This window comes from Ambystoma mexicanum, unplaced genomic scaffold (assembly GCF_040938575.1).
Source record: "Ambystoma mexicanum isolate Mex_15411 unplaced genomic scaffold, UKY_AmexF1_1 Mex_scaf26, whole genome shotgun sequence".
In the NCBI taxonomy this organism is placed as follows: domain Eukaryota; kingdom Metazoa; phylum Chordata; class Amphibia; order Caudata; family Ambystomatidae; genus Ambystoma; species Ambystoma mexicanum.
In genome coordinates, this window is record NW_027182440.1 from 1,847,336 (window position 1) to 1,871,525 (window position 24,190).

The window sequence follows — 24,190 nt, forward strand, 5'->3', positions numbered from 1 at the left end:
CATAGAGAGAGACACTGCATGAACATGCTGTACACTGACAGAGTGATACATGGATAGAGGAGTTTGAGCAGAGAGGAGAGGAACTCATATAGAGAGACACTGCATGAACATGCTGTACACTGACAGAGTGATACATGGATAGAGGAGTTTGAGCAGAGAGGAGAGGAACTCACGGAGAGAGACACTGCATGACACATGCTGTACACTGACAGAGTGATACATGGATAGAGGAGTTTGAGCAGAGAGGAGAGGAACTCATAGAGAGAGAGAGACACTGCATGAACATGCTGTACACTGACAGAGTGATACATGGATAGAGGAGTTTGAGCAGAGAGGAGAGGAACTCATATAGAGAGACACTGCATGAACATGCTGTACACTGACAGAGTGATACATGGATAGAGGAGTTTGAGCAGAGAGGAGAGGAACTCATAGAGAGAGACACTGCATGAACATGCTGTACACTGACAGAGTGATACATGGATAGAGGAGTTTGAGCAGAGAGGAGAGGAACTCATAGAGAGAGACACTGCATGAACATGCTGTACACTGACAGAGTGATACATGGATGAATGAGTTTGAGCAGAGAGGAGAGGAACTCATAGAGAGAGACACTGCATGAACATGCTGTACACTGACAGAGTGATACATGGATAGAGGAGTTTGAGCAGAGAGGAGAGGAACTCATAGAGAGAGACACTGCATGAACATGCTGTACACTGACAGAGTGATACATGGATAGAGGAGTTTGAGCAGAGAGGAGAGGAACTCATAGAGAGAGACACTGCATGAACATGCTGTACACTGACAGAGTGATACATGGATAGAGGAGTTTGAGCAGAGAGGAGAGGAACTCCTTGAGTGACACTGCATGACACATGCTGTACACTGACAGAGTGATACATGGATAGAGGAGTTTGAGCAGAGAGGAGAGGAACTCATAGAGAGAGACACTGCATGAACATGCTGTACACTGACAGAGTGATAAATGGATAGAGGAGTTTGAGCAGAGAGGAGAGGAACTCATAGAGAGAGACACTGCATGAACATGCTGTACACTGACAGAGTGATACATGGATAGAGGAGTTTGAGCAGAGAGGAGAGGAACTCATAGAGAGAGACACTGCATGAACATGCTGTACACTGACAGAGTGATACATGGATAGAGGAGTTTGAGCAGAGAGGAGAGGAACTCATATAGAGAGACACTGCATGAACATGCTGTACACTGACAGAGTGATACATGGATAGAGGAGTTTGAGCAGAGAGGAGAGGAACTCATAGAGAGAGACACTGCATGAACATGCTGTACACTGACAGAGTGATACATGGATAGAGGAGTTTGAGCAGAGAGGAGATGAACTCATAGAGAGAGACACTGCATGAACATGCTGTACACTGACAGAGTGATACATGGATAGAGGAGTTTGAGCAGAGAGGAGAGGAACTCATAGAGAGAGACACTGCATGAACATGCTGTACACTGACAGAGTGACACATGGATAGAGGAGTTTGAGCAGAGAGGAGAGGAACTCATGGAGAGAGACACTGCATGAACATGCTGTACACTGACAGAGTGATACCCGCAAGAGTCTCTTTTCTGTTGTCCATGGAGGGTCCTCCTGCTCTGCTGCTTCCTCCTCTGGGACCTCTGGTTCTTCCTTCGATCTGTGAATCTTCTGACCGGGTTCCCTTCTGGTCCTCCATCGGTTTGTCTCCTCCTGCTCTGCTGCTTCCTTCTCTGGGACCTCTGGTTCTTCATTCGATCTGTGAGTCTCCTGACTGGGTTCCCCTCTGGTCCGCCATGGGTTTGTCTCCTCCTGCTCTGCTGCTTCCTCCTCTGGGACCTCTGGTTCTTCCTTCGATCTGTGAATCTCCTGACTGGGTTCCCCTCTGGTCCGCCATGGGTTTGTCTCCTCCTGCTCTGCTGCTTCCTCCTCTGGGACCTCTGGTTCTTCCTTCGATCTATGAATCTCCTGACCGGGTTCCCCTCTGGTGCACCATGGAGGGTCCTCCTGCTCTGCTGCTTCCTCCTCTGGGACCTCTGGTTCTTCCTCCGATCTGTGAATCTCCTGACCGGGTTCCCCTCTGGTGCACCATGGAGGGTCCTCCTGCTCTGCTGCTTCCTCCTCTGGGACCTCTGGTTCTTCCTTCGATCTGTGAATCTCGTGACCGGGTTCCCCTCTGGTCCGCCATGGGTTTGTCTCCTCCTGCTCTGCTGCTTCCTCCTCTGGGACCTCTGGTTCTTCCTTCGATCTGTGAATCTCCTGACTGGGTTCCCCTCTGGTCCGCCATGGGTTTATCTCCTCCTGGTCGGCTGCTTCCTCCTCTGGGACCTCTGGTTCTTCCTCCGATCTGTGATTCTCCTGACCGGGTTGCCCTCTGCTCCGCCATGGGTTTGTCTCCTCCTGCTCTGCTGCTTCCTCCTCTGGGACCTCTGGTTCTTCCTTCGATCTGTGAATCTCCTGACCGGGTTCCCCTCTGGTGCACCATGGAGGGTCCTCCTGCTCTGCTGCTTCCTCCTCTGGGACCTCTGGTTCTTCCTCCGATCAATGAATCTCCTGACCGGGTTCCCCTCTGGTCCGCCATGGGTTTGTCTGCCACAGAATGTTCACCTATGGGGTCAGACAGACTGGATTAACCTTTGGCTTCATTCCATTTTCTACCTGCCCAGTAACTCTCCTAAAGTGACTGGTACTTACCTGTCTCCGTACATTGATCCTGTCCCTCATGGGCTTCAGGAAGGTTTAGGCCAATAACCTGTTTTTTTGGTAATTATTAGGGATGTTTAAGGTACCTCTCTTCGCTCCAGTAAAATGAATAACTGCACGCAGCATCTGGAAATGTGTAACAGTTTTTTTCTGGGAATACCATTGGTAAGTGTTTCTGAAATGTAGCCAGATTTCCTGGAAGCATTGAGCTGTGTGTAGACATTATTCTCCACCCTCTAGATGGATAGTAAGTATCATGTGTAAGTGTGTAGTATTATAATACTCTGTCCTAGGGAGCCCGAATTAATGTGCTGTGCCAGTGTTGGCCTTACACGTTTGTAAGTATTTTGCTGGTAGGTCACAATCTCTGGTTCCCTTTTCTGTCCTCCCCTTACCTATATATAATTAGGCCCAGACCTTGGCTGCAGGACCCCCATACATAACCTTGGTGCAGAGTGTCTTTAGGACACTGACCTAAAATGCACACCCAGAGTACTGGGACCTGGTTCATGTGATTTTCTTGTCATTACAGAACATGTTGGAAAAGACAGTGGAGGACTTTGAGAAACTACGGCATAGTCTGAAAGAACAAGAAGAGGGCATGCACAGGAGACTGGAGGAGATGAACCGGAAAATCACTGAGGCTGAAAACAGCAAAATAACCAAATTATCCAATCAAATCTGCTCACTCAATGCCCTCATTAATGAGGTAGAAATGAAGTCTGAGCATCCAGCGGAGGAACTCTTAGAGGTAAGAAGACACTGCAAGACATGACACGTATTGAGACTCAGAGGGGGCCTGGCCTAGCAGTTCGGGCTGAACTGCTCCCATTGGTGGCAGTACCTGACAGATTTTCAACTGGCTGGACCCCTTTTGCAATGGCACAGACGGGCTAAAAAACAGAGGTGTGGAAGGGTGTCCAGAGCATTGCCAGTGGTTCAGATGTATTCATTACCTTTCACCCATCACTTGTTTGGTTATATATTGCACACTGCCACATTGACAATTATGTGTTATTTATGTAGCGCTTTCTCCAAAGCACTTTAAATAGAACATATTTACATACAATATCACCCAACCGAAATTGATACTCATTTATTGAAATTCGGAAGATTGAGAGGCTGAGTTGGCATTGCCAGGATTTTAACCTTCAATCTGCATATCACACAGATCACAGCTGCGAGTGCTCAACGCACTGAGCTATTTTACCAGCTTGATGCAAAGAGAGAGGAGTGAGAGAAGCAGTGAAGTGGAGGTGAGACAATACATGGCACGAAGAGCACTGATCCTGTGATAGAGAATGAGTGTGAGGCGCCACCCGAGAAACTCTTGGAAAAAAGACACAACATGATAAAAAGTATACACTGATACCTTGAAAGACAGTGAGGAAAGGAGTGTGAGCAGAGAAGAGAGGAACTCATGGAGTGAGACACTGCATGGCATGCTGTGCACTGACAGAGTCATACAGGGATAGCGGAGTGTCAGCAGAGAGGAGAGGAACTCATGGAGAGAGACACTGCATGATACATTATGTACACTGACAGAGTGATACAGGAATAGAGGAGTTTGAGCAGAGAGGAGAGGAACTCATGGAGAGAGGCACTGCATGATACATGCTGTACACTGACAGAGTGATACAGAGATAGGGAAGTGTGAGCAGAGAGGAGAGGCACTCATGGAGAGAGAGACACTGCATGATACATGCTGTACACACACAGAGTGATACATGGATAGAGGAGTGTCAACAGAGAGGAGGGGAACTCATGGAGAGAGACACTGCATGATACATGCTGTACACTGACAGAACGATACAGAGATAGGGAAGTGTGAGCAGAGAGGAGAGACACTCATGGAGAGAGACACTGCATGATATATGCTGTACACACACAGAGTGATACATGGATAGAGGAATGTCAGCAGAGAGGAGGGGAACTCATGGAGAGAGACACTGCATGATACATGCTGTACACTGACAGAGTGATACAGAGATAGGGAAGTGTGAGCAGAGAGGAGAGGAACACATGGAGAGAGACACTGCATGATACATTCTGTACACTGACAGAGTGATACAGGAATAGAGGAGTTTGAGCAGAGAGGAGAGGAACTCATGGAGAGAGACACTGCATGATACATGCTGTACACTGACAGAGTGATACAGAGATAGGGAAGTGTGAGCAGAGAGGAGAGGCACTCATTGAGAGAGACACTGCATGATACATGCTGTACACACATAGAGTGATACATGGATAGAGGGGTGTCAGCAGAGAGGAGGGGAACTCATGGAGAGAGACACTGCATGATACATGCTGTACACTGACAGAGTGATACAGAGATAGGGAAGTGTGAGCAGAGAGGAGAGGAACACATGGAGAGAGGCACTGCATGATACATTCTGTACACACACAGAGTGATACATGGATAGAGGAGTGTCAGCAGAGAGGAGGGGAACTCATGGAGAGAGACACTGCATAATACCTGCTGTACACTGACAGAGTGATACAGAGATAGGGAAGTGTGAGCAGAGAGGAGAGGCACTCATGGAGAGAGAGACACTGCATGATACATGCTGTACACACACAGAGTGATACATGGATAGAGGAGTGTCAACAGAGAGGAGGGGAACTCATGGAGAGAGACACTGCATGATACATGCTGTACACTGACAGAACGATACAGAGATAGGGAAGTGTGAGCAGAGAGGAGAGACACTCATGGAGAGAGACACTGCATGATACATGCTGTACACACACAGAGTGATACATGGATAGAGGAATGTCAGCAGAGAGGAGGGGAACTCATGGAGAGAGACACTGCATGATACATGCTGTACACTGACAGAGTGATACAGAGATAGGGAAGTGTGAGCAGAGAGGAGAGGAACACATGGAGAGAGACACTGCATGATACATTCTGTACACTGACAGAGTGATACAGGAATAGAGGAGTTTGAGCAGAGAGGAGAGGAACTCATGGAGAGAGACACTGCATGATACATGCTGTACACTGACAGAGTGATACAGAGATAGGGAAGTGTGAGCAGAGAGGAGAGGCACTCATTGAGAGAGACACTGCATGATACATGCTGTACACACATAGAGTGATACATGGATAGAGGGGTGTCAGCAGAGAGGAGGGGAACTCATGGAGAGAGACACTGCATGATACATGCTGTACACTGACAGAGTGATACAGAGATAGGGAAGTGTGAGCAGAGAGGAGAGGAACACATGGAGAGAGGCACTGCATGATACATTCTGTACACACACAGAGTGATACATGGATAGAGGAGTGTCAGCAGAGAGGAGGGGAACTCATGGAGAGAGACACTGCATAATACCTGCTGTACACTGACAGAGTGATACAGGAATAGAGGAGTTATAGCAGAGAGGAACTCATTGATTGACACGCTGCATGATACATGATACTGCAAAAACATGAGTTCTGGTACAGTTGTGCCTGTCACCACCCGTCAGTCCTCGCCAAAACAATCTAACCCAATAAGAATTAGTGAGATACAACCCCCTTGACAGGTACTGGAAGCTGTACAGGAACAAGGTCCCCCTGGAAAACACAGACACTCAAACCCACCACTATGCTAACTCTTGCCTCTGCACCAACAAACAGTAGAATGCAGCCACACCCCTCGATTAATTAGGCCTAGCTGCACACATACCTACACACCTCCATGACCACCTCAATAGTCTTAGAACACAGCTATACACCTTGTAAAGAGCGTAGCTGCTCACATAACATTGTTCTCAACAACAACTGCCGCCAGAATGCAGAAATCCAAGTCCATTGGTCTTGCTGCACACATTCTACTGATCTCACTAAACCACCACATCACACCTAGCACTAGTATGCAGCTACACACCACCTATTGCACACTGGCTGCACACATACCGAGTGCACCCAAGTACCTTGTATTACACTACTCTCTCTACTGACCTGGACTGCGGTCCCCGAGGGCATTCAAACCACAGCGCTTTGGAATCCTACCAATGGTAAAAGGTGCTATACAAATGCTGTATATCATAACATACATGGTGTACACCGACACCTTGAAACAGGGAGAGAGAAGGCATGTGAGCAGAGAGGAGAGGAACTCATGGAGTGACATGCTCCATGATACATAGTGTGCACCGACACCTTGAAACAGGGAGAGAGAAGGCGTGTGAGCAGAGAGGAGAGGAACTAATGGAGTGACATGCTCCATGATACATAGTGTGCACTGACACCTTGAAACAGATATAGAGAATGAGTGTGAGCAGAGAGGAGAGGAACTCATGGAGTGACATGCTCCATGATACATAGTGTGCACCGACACCTTGAAACAGATATAGAGAATGAGTGTGAGCAGAGAGGAGAGGAACTCATGGAGTGACATGCTCCATGATACATAGTGTGCACCGACACCTTGAAACAGGGAGAGAGAAGGCGTGTGAGCAGAGAGGAGAGGAACTCATGGAGTGACATGCTCCATGATACATAGTGTGCACTGACACCTTGAAACAGATATAGAGAATGAGTGTGAGCAGAGAGGAGAGGAACTCATGGAGTGACATGCTGCATGATACATAGTGTGCACCGACACCTTGAAACAGAGAGAGAGAAGGAGTGTGAGCAGAGAGGAGAGGAACTCATGGAGTGAGACATTGCATGATACATGCTGTACACTGACAGAGTGATACAGGGATAGAGGAGTGTCAGCAGAGAAGAGAGGAACTCATGGAGAGAGACACTGCATGATACATTCTGTACACTGACAGAGTGATACAGGGATAGAGGAGTGTCAGCAGAGAGGAGAGGAACTCATGGATAGAGACACTGCATGATACACAGTGTACACTGACAGAGTGATACAGGGATAGAGGAGTGTAAGCAGAGAGGTGAGGAACTCATGATTTAAGACGATGCATGACACATAGTGTACACTCATGCTTTGAAACAGGAATAGAGAATGAGAATGAGTGTGAGCCGAGAGGAAAGGAAGTCATGGGGTGAGACACTGCATGATACATGGAGTACACTGACAGAGTGATACAGGGATAGAGAATGAGTGTGAGCCAAGAAGAGAGGAACTCATGGAGTGAGACATTGCATGATACATGCTTTACACTGACACCTTGAAACAGATATAGAGAATGAGTGTGAGCAGAGAGGAGAGGAACTCATGGAGTGACATGCTCCATGATACATAGTGTGCACCGACACCTTGAAACAGGGAGAGGGAAGGAGTGTGAACAGAGAGGAGTGGAACTCATGGAGAGAGACACTGCATTGTACATAGGGTATAATGACAGATTGATACAGGGATAGAGGAGTGTGAGCAGAGAGGAGAGGAACTCACGGAGAGAGACACTGCATCGTACATAGGGTACAATGACAGATTGATACAGGGATAGAGGAGTGTGAGCAGAGAGGAGAGGAACTCATGGAGAGAGACACTGCATGATACATGCTGTACACTGAAAGAGTGATACAGGGATAGAGGAGTGTCAGCAGAGAGGAGAGGAACTCATGGAGAGACACTGCATGATACATTCTGTACACTGAAAGAGTGATACAGGGATAGAGGAGTGTGAGCAGAGGGGAGAAGAACTCATGGAGTGAGAAGATGCATGATACATAGTGTGCACCCACACCTTGAAACAGGGAAAGAGAAGAATTTTGAGCAAAGAGCAGAGGAACTCATAGAGAGAGACACTGCATGATACATTTTGTACACTGACACCTTGAAACAGAGAGAGAGAAGGAATGTGAGCAGACAGGAGAGGAACTCATGGATTAAGACGATGTATGATACATAGTGTACACCGACACCTTGAAACAGGGATAGAGTAAGTGTGAACGGAGAGGAGAGGAACTCATGGAGTGAGATGCTGCATGATACATCATTGTTAGGGAGAGTTCTCCAGAATGGCTAATTTCCCTTACCTAATGAGTCCCTCAGCAGCTTTGCTGGATTTCTAGGGTTTATTTTTTTTCACCTAGTAAGAGTGTGAGCCTTTTTTCCCACTCTTACATGTGTTTTGCTGTTTGTTGTACATTTTTGTGTTCATGGATATGGAGTCTCACCAACTCCATCGGCATCATCTTTTTACTGTGTGTCACACAGCACCTTCAGTGCAGTGACACAGGGTTGTCTTTTCAGACTTCCCACTTTAAACTCCATTTTCTGGGGCTGACTACTGTCCCCCAGAACATGTAAAGTTGCCATTGACTTTACTAGTCTTTTTAAATTTACAGACCCAGTGCACCGTATCTTCTGATAGACTACTGGAGGGGTTAATAGTTAACCCCTTTTGTCTGATTCTCATGGAACCTTAGTTTGTTCCCCTTTCTCTAAGATTTGGCTGGTGGCAGTGGTATCTACCCTTTTCTTTCTACCACGAGCTATGAAAATAGCCCCGTATAGTTAGAGGCTATGGTGGTAGCCTCAAACTCTAAACCCGCTGGACCCCTTTTATTTTTATTTGGTTCCGGTTGGGTTTATTCGCTATTTCTTTTTGTAAAGGTCCTTAGTGCCCTACTACGAGTTCCCTTTGCGGATCCTCTCTAAACGCCTGGTTTTCCAGCCGTCGAGGACAGGACCCGCAAAGGGACTCCTGAGCTAATAACGGTACCGCAATTTGCAGTACCGTTATTAGCGCATTCCCCATTCCCATTGAGCCCTATGGGGGCTCAAATAGGAATGGGGAATGGCTCTAGTGAATGGGGAATTACCGGTCCCTGCGACCTTGGAATGGACAGGTAATTGCTCCATTCACCAGGGCGGAGTCGGAAGGGTTTTGGAGGCAGCCATGGAGCTAATAGCTAATAGCTCCATGGCTACCTCCAACCTCGTAATGAGGCCCACTATCTTTATAATACTCTTTAGTGTTATCTGGGATGGAATTATAGACATCTAAATTCTGTTGTTCCCACAAGCCCAGGGACACTAAAGACACACTAGCTGAGACTCTCATGGGTTCATCAGCCAGTAGGTGAATGTTTCCACTTGCCATAGGTACTTCTTCCTCTGGGGAGAAGGCTAAAGAGACAATGTGGACCACTGATGGTTTACCTTACATCTGGAATCCTCATTGTCAGTTGACCAACAAACATAACATTTCCCAAATATCTTGATAAATGAGGGTTTGTTCTGAACTCCATCTGGTTTGGGTCCAGATGGTGCACTAGCCTGATTCAGTTTCCCTTGTGGTTTACCCTTATGTTGCTGTTTGTGGCCCTCTTTTGGAATGGAGGTACTAGAATTCTCTTTGTTATCTTTCTTTGGCTGCTTTCCCTCATCCTTCTTCTAAGTAGCCCCAGAATCCTTGGAAGTAGTCATGTTGGCAACCCACAAGTCAGCAGCCTTAGCTAACTTCTTTGGATCTATCTCCTTAGAATCAGCCAAGTTCTGTCTGAGTTCAGGCGAGCAGACATCAAAAATAGACTGCAACATAACAAGATATCTCACTCCTTCATAAGTGTTTACTCTGTAACCCTTAACCCAACCATCTAAGTTTTTCAAACATTCACATACCCAGGTAGCCCAAGGGGTACCATCATGCTTTTTGAGGGTTCTAAACCTCTTAAGGTACTGGGAAGGTGTCTTCCCAAATCTAGCAGTTAAAGCTAGCTTCACACACTCATAATCCCTCCTATCCACCTCCCCAACTCTATCACAACATCAGATGCAACAGTGGGTAGCCTAGGGACGAGCCAGGGAAGCAACTGATTCCCTGTAATGTCTTGAATCCCATGGCTATACTCAAACATTCTGGAGGGTTGCCCAGAGCATTGCCAGTGGTTAAGATTAAGTCTAAACCTTCCAGCCATCACCTCTTTGTTTTTGCTATGTCACCCCGAGTGGGACGGGTATGCCCAGACGTGGGTCCCGTGCCTGCTGGGCCTAGAGACCCAAGCTACTCCTCACTGATGAGCCCCAACAAGGGCGAAACATGTTTGGGAATGCTTGTGGTCTCGTGCAGAAGGGATGTGGCCTAGCAGTTCGGGCTGGACTGCCCCTCTTGGGATGGGGCCAAGCCTGATTTGCATATGGTCTTCCCCTTCTGTAATGGCTTGGCAGGCGAAGAACGGTGGTCTGGAGGGTTGCCCAGAGCATTGCCAGTGGTTAAGATTAAGTCTAAACCTTCCAGCCATCACCTCTTTGTTTTTGCTATACTCAAACATTGCCAAAATATCAAGCTTAACCTCATACATACCCACAATGTCTTTGGGCATACAGGGTCTCTTAGGAGTGGAAGACCTAGAAGACTCTGGGAGAGAAGCATTTTCAAGAGATAACCTTTTCATTTCTAGTTCACGATTCAACTCCATTTCTCTGAGCTTAAGTTCTTGATGCTTTTGTTCAGTTTGAGCATTTAAGCGTTTGCAATTCCAGTTCAAGCCCCATCTTTTCTAGAACAATGAATCCAGGACTGAGTGTAGGACCTGATGGGGTCCTAGTGGACAAAGGTTGAGGTTGCTGAGCAGGTGAGGGAGCAGTGAGGCCTACTTTAGGAGACACATTTACTTCCTCTAACTCATCAGAAATAGACACATTATCATCCTCATGATTTTCCACATTTGCTGGAGAGTCAGGTATTTCAGACCCACTCCCCAGACTTTGGTTCAAACTTTTCATTTAATTCAGATGTTTTGCCTTTGGCAGAGAGATTACTTTCTCTACACAGATGTTTTAAATAATCCACAGTGTAACTGAGGAGGGTCTCCTGACTGTAGCTTTCCATATCAGACATGATTAATGTTGCTTTTTAGTGATGTTTAGCCTTGTGGTTAGTTGATGCAAGGTAATAGCAGCACTCTAAGGGTAATCACTATACTTGATCCTCACCGCTGTACACCAGTGTTAGGCAGAATCATGTGCAGTACCCTTTGGGAACACCACACACAATTAAGACTACAAGTGACAGTACAAATTCACCTTTGGTACAAGCCTGTACTACACAGTATAAGTGGTAGCGATGGCTGAGCAGCCAGCCTTATCTCAAGAGCAAGTAAGAAGTATGAATAGTTACACAAAGGACAGCAATTACTATGATTCAAACAAACACTGACTCAGGTTTCTGAGTAAAAGAATATACATTTATTTACACATCAGTTGTGTAACATTTCACTAAAGTAAAGCAGTTAAAAAATCAAACTCTTAATACTCCACACCACTCCCAATAGTTTCCAGACAAGTTAAGCTCACAAAATGAAGTGAGAGCAAAATGGCACTCTAGTAATTTAAAAAGGGAGGGAAAGACAAAGTTAGGCAGAAATTGAGCAGCACCAACAGGTAAGTAAGCAAGGCAATCTAGAAAGAGGAACTACAGTGATGGAATCATATCAACAAGGCTTAGGGCCAACGTCAGTAGGACAAAAGTCTTTTGCTCAAGATCACACAGTTCAGTGTAGTTTGCGGTTAAGTCTTTGCCAAGAGTTCCAGATGAAGTTGGTCGGCAGAAAAGTTAGTTTAAAGAGTAGAGAAGGTCAAGCCCTCGGATTGGAGAAAGTTTTCACACACTTTCACCGCAGCTGGACGAAACGAACAACCGGATTTGCACAGTACCTTTAAATGGAGAAGAAGCTGTAGCTGAGGCGGACATTCCTGGCAGTTCCTGCAGTCTCACAGTTCCTGAAGTGACTGTCGGACTGACATGAAGTAGGAAGACTAGAGGGTCCTGCACTGCCCAGGGAAGAAACTAGCAGCAGAGCAAAGCAACGAATAAAAGGTGCGCTCCTTAAAATCCAAGCAGGGTCCGACCTTCCTGGCTATCCAGCCCACTGTAGCTCTGTACAGTAAATTCAACCAGAGGAGGGAGTTCTGGCTTGCAGCTTGGGCAAACTAATTGGTCCCACCAGCTCAGGGGAAGAAGATTCCTGGAGGATCTTCTCTGTCGTTGGAGTTCGAGGATTCGGGCCTGCAGCAGGGCTTCACCGGGCGGTTCAGTCGTGGAAGGGGTCCTCTTCCGTCAGCTCCTCGTTGGTTCTTTCATTCCAGTGGTGACTCTGCCTTTCCAGACCCAGAGACCTGATTTTATGCAGTTTTCCCCCATTCAAACAGCCTGGCTGTCAATCACACAACAGTGTGGCTGTCCTGGCAGGACAGTCACCTAGCCAATGAAACAGGAGTGCGACTTGGGTTACCAAGGGAACCCACGACCAGGGTACACGTATTCAAGGGGGAGCGCTGGGAGATTTTCACGTGTTTTTGCTGGCGCGAGCGGGGTACGCGCATTGAAGGGGGTGTGTGAGTACATTTTCACGCGTTTTGGCTGCCATGAGCGAGCTATGCATAGTTTTTCACGCGATTACGTTGAAGGTGGGGCTGTAAGATGGTCCAGGGTTAGCGCTGCCCTTTGCGCCATATTGGGATTTTCTCTGGCTTTTTCTGGCGCAACGGGCATTCTTGGGGCCGTAACTGGCACTGCTGGATGTTCGCTGCGCCACGACTGCAAATGGCTAGGGAAATCCATTAATACGCTGTGCGCCTAAATCCTATTTTGCGCTGCGCCTGGCGCACACTCCCTCTCTGCTCTAGGCGCGTGCACTACTTCTGCGCTGAATTCTATGAATCGACCCCTTTGTCTCTTTATTCCTGACAATGCAATCTGTCAATTGACTTTATTTCTTAAATGTCAGGCATCAGTCCTCCTTTTTATCTTCCAAATCTGTCAAAGGTGCCTTTTCCCAATTTACACAAAGTAAACATCTGCAGCACCACCTGTTTCTTTTTGTTTGACTCCATTGTACACAGTTAGCAATATTACAATTTTAAGGCACATTACGAGGTGGGCGCTAAGGGTTTACCGGCACCGGTGCCGGTAATCTTTTAGCGCAGTACTACGAGTTCCTTTTGCGGGTCCTCCCTTAACGCCTGGTTTTTCCAGCCGTTGAGGACGGGACCCGCAAAGGGACTCCAGAGCTAATAACGGTACTGCAATATGCGGTAACGTTATTAGCGCCTTCCCCATTCCCATTGAGCCCTATGGGGGCTCAAATAGGAAGGGGAATGGCTCTGGTGAATGGGGAATTACCAGTCCCTCCGACCTTGGAATGGACCGGTAATTGCTGCATTCACCAGGGCGGAGTCGGAAGGGTTTTGGAGGCAGCTAATAGCTCCATGGCTGCCTCCAACCTCGTAATGAGGCCCAGGGGGTCATTACGAGGTTGGAGGTAAGTAACAGTCCTTACCGGCATGGAGCAAATTCCGTGTCCGTTTAGTAAAGAGCCCGCTAATAGAGGGCTATTACAAGTTTGCGTGCACAAGCTTTGCGCCATGCCGGTAATGACATAACAGACATGCCGTTATAGTCCAAAAATAGGCCCTTAGCCGCATCATGGAAAGCACAGACAGCACTACCGGCATCAATGGAAACGCCATTAGCGGTGACCACTATCAGCGGGGACTACTATTAGCGGTGCCGGTAAATTAGCGGAACCGGAAGTAGCGCCATCGCACAGGAACGGGAAAGAGCACAGCGGCCATCTTGAAAAACACAATCCATTGCCACACTCAGCACTCAGGACCTGGAGCATATTGCTGACTACAGACATCAACCTCCCACAACAAAATCATGCCCAAGGCAGTAAAAAATGGCACCGCCCGCCAGCGCAAAGAGCACTTTAATGAAGATGAACTAACAATGCTGGCTGAGACCCTGGCTGACAATGGCGAGGTTGTTTTCGCAAACAGCCTCAATAGAGAAGCAGTGATAAAGAAAAAATAAATCTGGGAACTTATTGCCCAAAGAGTCAGCGCGGTAGGCAACACCCCCCGCACAATAAAGGATGTCCGGAAGAGATGGGATGACCTGCGCCTACGAGTCAGGAACATCCTGTCCGCAAACAGGAGCCAGGCCATGGCTACTGGTGGAGGAGCAAGCTCACCAATAAAGCTAAGCCGGTGGGAGGAGATCTGCGCCAGCACGGATGGAATCGAGGCCATCTAAGGTGTGGGCGAGATGGAGCGTGGCGCCACCTCATCGGCGGAAGGAGGTGAGTGTCCTAAGAAAACACTGTAAAGCAAAGTATGATGATAGTCCACCAATGTGTCTGTCTAAAGAGGCCATGCATGGCCCAATACATACACATTCCCTGCCTAGATGTCGTACGCAGCACAGACACATGCACATGCCTGCAGCATGGCAATGCCATACCTGACACACGCCACACAAATATGAAAATGGCATAAGTCACACTGCACGCAGGCCACAACAGAAATGCATGTCACATAACATACGCCCGCCCCAACATGAGTGACCCCGACGGATGCCTGCGTGCTCCACCCATATAGCAAGCAACGTGATCATCAAAACTCCACTGCCAAATCCCCTCTAATGTGTAGAAGAGAAATAATACAAATGTATGCATGATGCTTGTCAAGCCATCACTCAAGCCATCCCTCTCTTGGTCCCCCATTGGCTCAGATCCTGACAGCGAGGCCCGGGACTCACCCCCACAGGCTACTACACCCCGGAAGAGGGTCCGTGATGAAGGCAACAGGCCTTCCACTTCGAAAGGCCCAGACAAGGCACAACTGGCACTGAAGAACAAAACAGCCCAGGATGCCACAGCACTGGTGCCGCTAAAGCCCATCACCACAGTCCCCACAACACCTGTGACACCTGCACAGGAGACAGTGGGCGATGGGGCACAATCTGCAGAGAACATCTCTGTTGGGGAGGCGGCAGCTACGGCACCTCTGACAGATGATGACGTGCAGGGCCAGGTGTGTGTGCCTGTCGAGGACGACTCCTCGGACCTACCTGCAACACCAAATCCCGCCCGTCCCCCAGTTCACACCTGGCGACTCCTACCACAACACCACCCCGGAGCAGTCTGGGGGGGAGTCTGTACAAGGGAGCATGAGTCCCACAGAGGACCCAAATGGATTTACCCATGTCACACAATTATTGCCAAGAACAGCCTTAAACTTTTCAAGGTATCTGTAGGATTCAGCGGGTGCGAAGCCCTACACCTCAAATTGATTTTTTCACCCAACAATTGCCTTAACTTGATAGCTATCTACAGACCACCGTCATTGGTCTCAGACTTCCCACTGGAACTTTGCTCTCACTTAAACACTTTGAGATCCATCAACGTGTCAACGGTCGTTATGGAGACTGGAACCTCTGGCAAGGCAATAAGAAGGACAAAGGGGCTATAGCGCTGGAAAAAGCTTTGAATAACCTTGACTTCATAGTTCTTAATAAAGATCCCACTAGCCCTCAGGGAAACCAGTTAGACTGGCTGTGTGGTCACAACATTTCATTACCAAACTGTAGCACCACTCCCTGCATTTGGAGTGACCATCCTCTGATATCGGCTAACCTGAAACTGCCCTGCTATGCTCATAAGCAAAACCCTCACATTAAGGCAGAAATCAGAAACTTTAAGAATGTAAATGACCTTCAGCTCAAGCCCTGCCTGGACAAAATTCTGTGCTCCTTTCAGGATCACGACTCATGTGTCGAATTGCTAGACAAATATAATAAACACTTACTTGAGTTAGTAGAATCCGTGGCACCGCTTACCACCAAGCTAACTAGGAGAAATAGTAACAGCCAAAAATGTTATACACCAGAGCTTCTTTCATTGAAGAAGGAAAAACGGACTTTGGAAAGAAAATGGATCACAGATAAATCGGCAGATAGTAAAGCGAGCTAGAAAAGGAAGGAAATGGAATATAAAGAGAAAATCAAGTCAGCTAAGGCCAACTTCTTCAACGCGGAAATCGAGCTTGCTGACAATAATACAAGCAAACTCTTCAACATCTTGAAGAGTATTGAAAAACCTGCATCTCTTACCCCCCATTCACGCCATCTGAGGAGGACTGTAATATGGTGCTTAATGCATTTCAAGCCAAAACGGAAAAGGCGAGACAAAACATTATCAAGGCCAGAACTTCTTCTAAACAGGAGACCTGCCCCATTGAAGTGAAGGTATCTGCCAGAGAACAACTCTATAAATTCGACCCCATCTCAGAGGCAGATATGTTGGAGGTGCTGAATAGCATGAAACCTACCACTTGCGCAGAAAATATCCTGCCTCCTGGTATCATTCTCCAACACAAAGATATTTTTGCTCCCATCCTCCGGAGAATAGTGAACGCTTCATTTCAAGAGGGCATGGTTCCTAAAGATCTGAAGAAAGTCACTATCACCCCGCTTGTTAAAAAAGCGGGCCTAGATCCCAAAGATCCCGCAAACCTTCGTACCATAACCAACTCGAACTTTGTTCTCAAACTGTTAGATAAGGTAGCAAGACAGCAACTCCAATACTTTGTAGAGAACCAGGAGATTCTGCACCAGCAACAATCTGGCTTCAGAGCATCCCACAGCACTGAAACAGCCATGCTGGACTTGCAGAATCAGATGCTGACTTTGTTGGACGAAAACAAGTTGGGGATGCTGATGCTCCTAGACCTTAGTGCCACATTTGATTTGGTGGATCACCACCTTCTCATCAAGGCGCTTACAGAGAATGTTGGTTGCTCAGAGGGAGCTATTGATTGGCTCCTGTCCTTTCTTTCCAACCGCCAAGCGAGAGTCCACTGGGGTAGCAGTTTCTCCGACCCATGTGACATCCTATTCGGAGTGCCTCAAGGGGCCAGCTTATCTTCAATGCTGTTTAACATATATATGCGCACTTTGTGTAGCCTACTGGTGAAAGCCGGAGTGTCGTTTACAAATTATGCAGACGACACCCAACTCATATTGGAGTTGGGGGGTAGGAATCATGCCACGGACAGTGAAGTGATCACTAGGGTTTACAAGATAATAGATGACTGGATGCAGGCAAACTGGATGTGCCTGAACGATTCAAAAACCGAACTGATGCTGTTTGGCTCCAGTCGTCAGCTGGAAAAACTGGGGGCAGAGTACAACTCATTCCAAATTAAGAATGCCACTATTCAGGTGGTCCCCAAGGTGAAGACTCTGGGTATGATGGTCAACTCTGTGGTCGACTCTCATGCCCAGACCAGTTTCCTCCAAAGAAACACAGCGTACTATCTCAGGCTTATGAAAGCCATTAAGCCATTGCTTAATGAGGGAAACAGGGCAACGATAGCCAGAGCCATTATCCTCTCACAGCTCGACTACGGGAATGCCCTGCTGTTGGGGGCCTTATCCAAGGATCTATCCAGCAGTCAGGTGATCCAGAACAACGCGGTCAGGTTAGTGAAAAATCTGAAGCGGAAAGACCATGTTACTGAAGAGAGGCTTCCTCTGCACTGGCTTAGAGTAGAAGAGCGCATACAGTTCAAGGCTCTCTGCCTGGTACACAAGTGCCTTTATAGCACAGCGCCTTCCTACTTGAAAACGAGTGTAGTGCCCTACAATCCCAGTAGAAATCTATGCTCGGGGGGAAAATGCCTCTTGATCGTGCCCAAGTTCAAGCTAAAAACCGGACTGGGCAGATCTTTTCTTGTGCTGGCTCCTAAATTATGGAACAGCGTCCCCGAATCCCTGAGGTCTGAAGCTAATCACTCCGCCTTTAGGAAGCTGCTGAAGACACACCTCTTTAGATGAGAATTCGGGTGAAGGCCATTTCTCAGGGGCACGCATAAGGCAGTAGCTATTCGTACTTGTCGTCCGTCTCGTACTTGTCGTTCCGTCACGCAGTATCAGTGTTTTATGTACAAGCGCCCTGATGCCCGTGGGCTACGGGCGCTATACACAAATTAAATACATACATACATACATGCACCCTCCAACTCCACTGGTGTACAGGTGGGAGTGCAGCAGGCAGGCCACGCAGCACAGCACCAGGAGGAGCTCATTGCCCTAGTGAGGCAGTTTGTTGCAGACAATGCCCAAGTGAGGCAGGAGGGGCGCGACAACACTGCGTTCCTGAGGCAGGTCATTGTGGAAAAAACCAATAGATTATGCAAGGAGGTGTCTGCCCTGAGGCAGATCATTGTGGAAAGAACCAATAGATTATGCAAGGAGGTGTCTGCCCTGAGGAAGGTCATTGTGGAAAGAACCAATAGATTATGCAAGGAGGAGTCTGCCCTGAGGAAGGTCATTGTGGAAAGAACCAATAGATTATGCAAGGAGGTGTCTGCCCTGAGGCAGATCATTGTGGAAAGAACCAATAGATTATGCAAGGAGGTGTCTGCCTTGAGGCAGGTCCTCACCGGCATTGCAGATTCCATGGAAGCTGAGCGTCCAGCCCCCAGAATGGAGCAAGCAGCCACCTCTTCTTCGTCATGCTCCACCCAAACTAGCCCCCTACGCAGGTCAGCGCGCACCCTGCGCCGCTTAGACATGCCACCACCAGGTGCAGGAAGTGGAAGGATGTAGATGGGGCAGCCTGATGAAGGCAATAGACACTGACACATGAAGCATTTGCTTGGACACCATGTGTGAGGGAGTTGTGGGGGGAGGGGGAAGGGGGTAGGGTGTGAGGGGGAGTTGTGGGGTGAGGGGGAGAGGGGTGAGGGTGTGTGTGGGAGTTGTTGGGGAGGGGGAGGTGAGGGTATGTGGGGGAGTTGTTGGGGGAGGCGGAGGGGGAGAGGGTGTGTGAGGTGGAGGGTTTGAGCACTTTAATCTTTTTTGGACAGTTAAATACACCCCTTGTGTGAAAAATGAATCTTGCGTGGACATTCATCATTGCGCATGTGTCATTTATTCATATACAGTGCATAGTGTACATGTACCCCCACACCCAGTGCCCTCTGTCCAACTTTCATGTCACCCTCTGCACCCATGTGTGTCAGATATATTGTGCAATCACTGATTGACGCACAGCACGTCCCTCCTGTGCATCGGCACCGCAATGATGTGCAGCCACATCTTCTTCATCCCCTTCGTCATCACCAGGTGGTTTCAGTTCAATGTCAGGGGGCAGGGGCTCGTTCCGTCGGATACACATGTTGTGCAGCATGACACATGCCATGATGATCTTGGCCACCTTCTCATGCCTGTAGATGAGTGCTCCACCCGACCGGCTAAGGCAGCGAAACCGTGCCTTCAAAAGGCCAAAGGTCTGCTCAATGACCACACGGGTATGGGAACGATTGTAGTCCTCCTCGTGCCTGTTCGTGGGTTTCGGACAGGGGTGAGGAGCCACGGCTTCAAGGGATAGCCACTATCACCTGCATGAGAGGCAATAAAAGGTATATGTTAGTCATTTCATGATGGACAGCTGTACTAGTCACACACGCCTGCAGATAATGGTTGGTCACATGCACATGTCCCTGGTTGTATGTACACAATTTTAATGTCCTCATTGTGTCCTGTGCCATGGACTTATGGTGTGGGTTGCATCTCCAAGATTATACACGGTGTACACTGCCTTCATGTTGCTCATGCATTGTGGACGCATACCGCTGTATTTGTGTCTAATTTGTGATGTGTTGTGTTCTGTATGATTTTCTAACTGGCAGCGTTGGCAGCAGGCTCTGCAATATTAGGCATTCAGTGCTGATTATTACGATGGTGACATGCTGCACCTCTGTGGTGGTGGCGGCCCTGTGACAAGCAGTGGATTCCCTTGGCGATTTTGTTCAGTGCACTCCCATGGATGCTTGTCCTGTGTAGTGATTTGCTGCAGACATTTACACAGTGAATATTCACAGCATGTTGCTGGATTGTGTTACGGATAGTGAGGTACGATGATGGGTGGTGAACGTGTTGTGGGATGTGGGGTGGTTTTTAGTTTGGCATGTTGTGATAGGTGTGCAGCTTCCTTCATTGCTATGGGATTCGATTGTCATGTTCAGTTTGAGTTGCTTTGGGGCACAGCGTTAGGTGATGTGCACATCGTGCTGTCACCACAACAATGACACCATGGTGGTGTGTGCATCTATCCTCCGCATTTCACTGTGTGTGCCTGTCATGCAACTTACCAAGCAGCCAGGCACGTCGCCCTGCATGTCGCTCCATGTAGCGTGGTAGCGTGGAGTCCGCAGGACCATTGAGTCATGTGTTGATCCAGGATATCGGACACAATGGGCCTCATTACGAGGCTGGAGGTAGCCATGGTGCTATTAGCACCATGGCTACCTCCTTACTGCATTCCGGGTCCGGGTTCTCGAAATAGGGATTTACCGGGTCATTCGTCATTCCAACCTTGGAGGACCTGGTAAGTCCCCATTCCGAGAACCATTCCCCATTCCCATTCGAGCCCCCATAGGGCTCAATGGGATTGGGGATGGAGCTAATAACGGGCCCACTAATAGCGGGCCAGTTATTAGCTCCCTGGTCCCTTAGCGGCTCCCACTAAGGGACCTCGGAATATGGAGGTAAGGGATTACCGGCACCGGCATCCTTACCGGTGCCGGTAATCCCTTACCTCCAACCTCGTAATGAGGCCCAATGTGTATTGATCTTGTTGGCGTCGCATACCATCTGTACATTGATGGAGTGGTATTGCTTGCAGTATACCACCTCCATGGCATGTGGGACCACCAACTCCACGTGAGTGCAGTCGAGGGCACCTATACAATTTGGCATGGCTGCAAGTGCATGGAAGCCAACCTTTGTATCAAAAATCTCCTGGGGAGTCCTGGGGAGTCCGTAGTAGGAATTTGTAGTCCCTGGTGTGCTTCAGGAGGGCATCCAGCACTTGGTTCAGCATGCGAGAAAATAAGGGTTGTGATATGCCATTCATGTGCCCACTGTGTGCTGGTAGGTGCCTGTGGCAAGGAAGTGGAGCACCGGCACTACCTTCAAGAGAGGGGAGATGGCGGTGCGTATTTCAATGAGGCTGACAATGTCATGTATCATGTCCACGATGGTGGTGATGGTGTCCCGGTCCAGACGGTACAGGGTGTGGATCTGCAAGGGGTTAGGATGAATGGACTGGCTCTGATGCGAGGGATTGGGGGCTGCCTGCGTGGTACCACTGGCTGCACTGGTGGGGCTTGCTGGGCCTGTCTCATCCTCTTTCTCCTCCTGCGTCTCCTCTGTGGTGCCTGTTGTTGTGGCTGGTGTAGCAATGCATGCATGTCCTCCAGCCCCAGTATTGCTACTACTAGTGGAATCATTTTGGTGTGGGAAAGTGTGTGGTGTGTGGGTGTGCTCCTTTTGTGCTGGCCCAGACTCCATTGCCTCCACCTGTGCTGATTGTGTGCACCTGTGGCAGTTGGGAACACAGCACATAGCAGTTTACGGGTGCTTTGCGATGCCGGTATTGCCGGCATGCCGGTATCCCCTATTAGCGCCTTCATGATGCCGGTATTTGCATGTCCACCTGACTTGTGATGTCCTCCTGTTAGCAGCATCCCAGTATTGCCGGCCTGAAGGCCTGCATGCCCGCGCCCTTGCCACTATTAGAGGCACTGTTATTTGCGGTGCTTCTAATACCGGGTTCTTATGTCGGAATAGCCCAGGGCAGTATGCGATGCCGGTAATCCTTTACCGGCATTGTTTTTCCATTACCTCCAAACTCGTATTGACCCCCACACTTCAACTCAGTTGGGGTCATTATGACTCTGTCGGTAGCCGTGCCGGTAAATAATTTTTATTACCGGCACCCAGCAATGGGGATTTACCGGAGCATTGCAGCCCCAGCGGACCAGGTAACTCCCCTTTGCCGGGTGCCGGTAATATTCACTCCCCATTCCCATTTGAGCCCTATAGGGCTTAATGGGAATGGGGAGGATGGTAGCACTGGCACAATTCAGAATGGTGCCGGTGCTACCGTCAGGGTCTGCGAGCGGGTGCCTTTCTGCCGTCAGGGCACCCGCTCGCAGACTCATAGTTTGCTGGTCCGGTAACAATGGTACGGCAAGCTTACCAGAACCGTTGTTACGGGACCGGCAAGCTTATAATGAGGCCCAGTGTCTTTGTATTTTACTAAAGTTGAAATAGGCCCATTTTAGTTCATTCACTAGGCCTTGTATCAGAAAGAAATGATTTCAATTGGCCTGCATTTTCCAATGGGTCTCAACATAATCCAGTTTCACTCTAACAATAGGGGCCTAGCATGGCCTCTCTACCTCTGACATTTTGTGGGGCCGTTATTTACCCCACACTTTTGTATATGTCCATGTAAAATAGTAGGAAAGAATGTTGCATGTTAACATTTTTCTGATGTCAGGGCATTATTTCTTCTTCACAATTCATGATCCATCCACATTGAACACACGTATTGCTGCATTTACAGTTACCGCAGAGTTTCTGTAACATGCAATCCCTTTTTGTGCCTTAGTTATGCTGGACGTGTTGTAAGTGTTTGTACAGCATGAGTAGTAACTGAGTCCTTTCATTTCTCCATCTTTTGCAGGACATCAGGAGCATTCTAAGAAGGTAAGACAAGATTTTCTTTTTTCGAACAGCAAATCTGAATATGATGAGGCTTCTAAACATCACATGTTCCTAGTCCCTGGAGTCATACATCAACTATACAATGCAAGCCCCAGTGGTGTGAGCATAGTTGGCATAGCACTCGCTTGAGAATGTTCGAGTATTTTCCACCACCCCATCTGCTCTGCCTGTCAGATCCAAATACACTTGCTCCAGTATCTGACTGTGATGCTGGCGTAAATGCATTGAATGACTGAAGCCATAGGAAGCCATGTAAATGCCTCCTGTCATTAACATGCACGGTGGCAGGCATTTACAATGTCATGCATTATCAACGGTAAATATGCACAGAAAACGCATTTTGCACAGAATATTATTTGCATTTCATTGACACGAACAAGCAGAAGGCAACAAAGAGGAGACTGCACTCAAAGAAGTGCATATGTTTGATGCCCCCTGTGTGCAATTAGGGTGACTATAAAATGAGTTTCTTAGTGCAAGGCAGTGGTACTTAGAAAGGGGAGATGTGATAAGCAGTGGGACATACAAACCTAAAATACACAGTTAGCATTTAGCAAGTACTTGCTTGGTAATTCAGCCAAAGGTCCTGTGGACTCTCTAACTGGGGATTAACCCTGCCATTCTGCCACTTGTAATCAGGCAGATTTAGCTTGATTACAAGGGGCAGAAATGCATATAGAGCCTGGCCGGAATTCCTTTACCGTCAAACTCATAATGAACCTCATTAAATAGAAATAACAATAGTATAGTCAAACAATAAGCAGTCCCCATTATTAGCAATAATGTGATTGAATATAGTAATTGCATATAGCCCTATTCACTTCTATTCATCTAAATCCTAGAGACAATCAATACATGTGTACAGCCATCTAAAATATTACACAGTAAAAGGAAAGATCTAGTGGCAGCAGCGCCCTCAGGATAGGTAGGGACGTCAGTAATCATGTGGTGGTATTTCAGACACTGCACATCCATTAAATGGAAGGGGCTGGCAAAACTCTATCAGAAACCCATGGCGCCTTAAGGCAATGACCTAAAAACAGTCTAAAGCTCTGGGCAATGAATAAAGGGAAAACAGTAACAATTGTCCCATTTTATTTCTCTCTTCAAGCCCCCCTCCCGTGCATGCAAGAATCATTTATTCTGGCCAGAAAAGGTCCAGGAAGGGGCAGAGGTTTTGAATTATGCTTTTCCCAGAAGTGTACCAC

The 24,190-nt window shown here is 47.9% G+C and overlaps 1 protein-coding gene across 3 annotated transcripts in view; it reads left to right on the plus strand.

Moving 5' to 3' along the window:
- Window positions 1-24,190, plus strand: part of LOC138557981 (zinc finger protein RFP-like) — a 250,146-nt gene that overhangs the window by 92,128 nt on the left and 133,828 nt on the right. For all 3 annotated transcript variants that reach the window (XM_069642638.1, XM_069642639.1, XM_069642640.1), the window contains exons 4-5: window positions 3,244-3,462; window positions 22,942-22,964. In XM_069642638.1, the coding sequence (XP_069498739.1) occupies window positions 3,244-3,462; window positions 22,942-22,964 (242 nt within the window). The remainder of the gene's footprint in view (window positions 1-3,243; window positions 3,463-22,941; window positions 22,965-24,190) is intronic.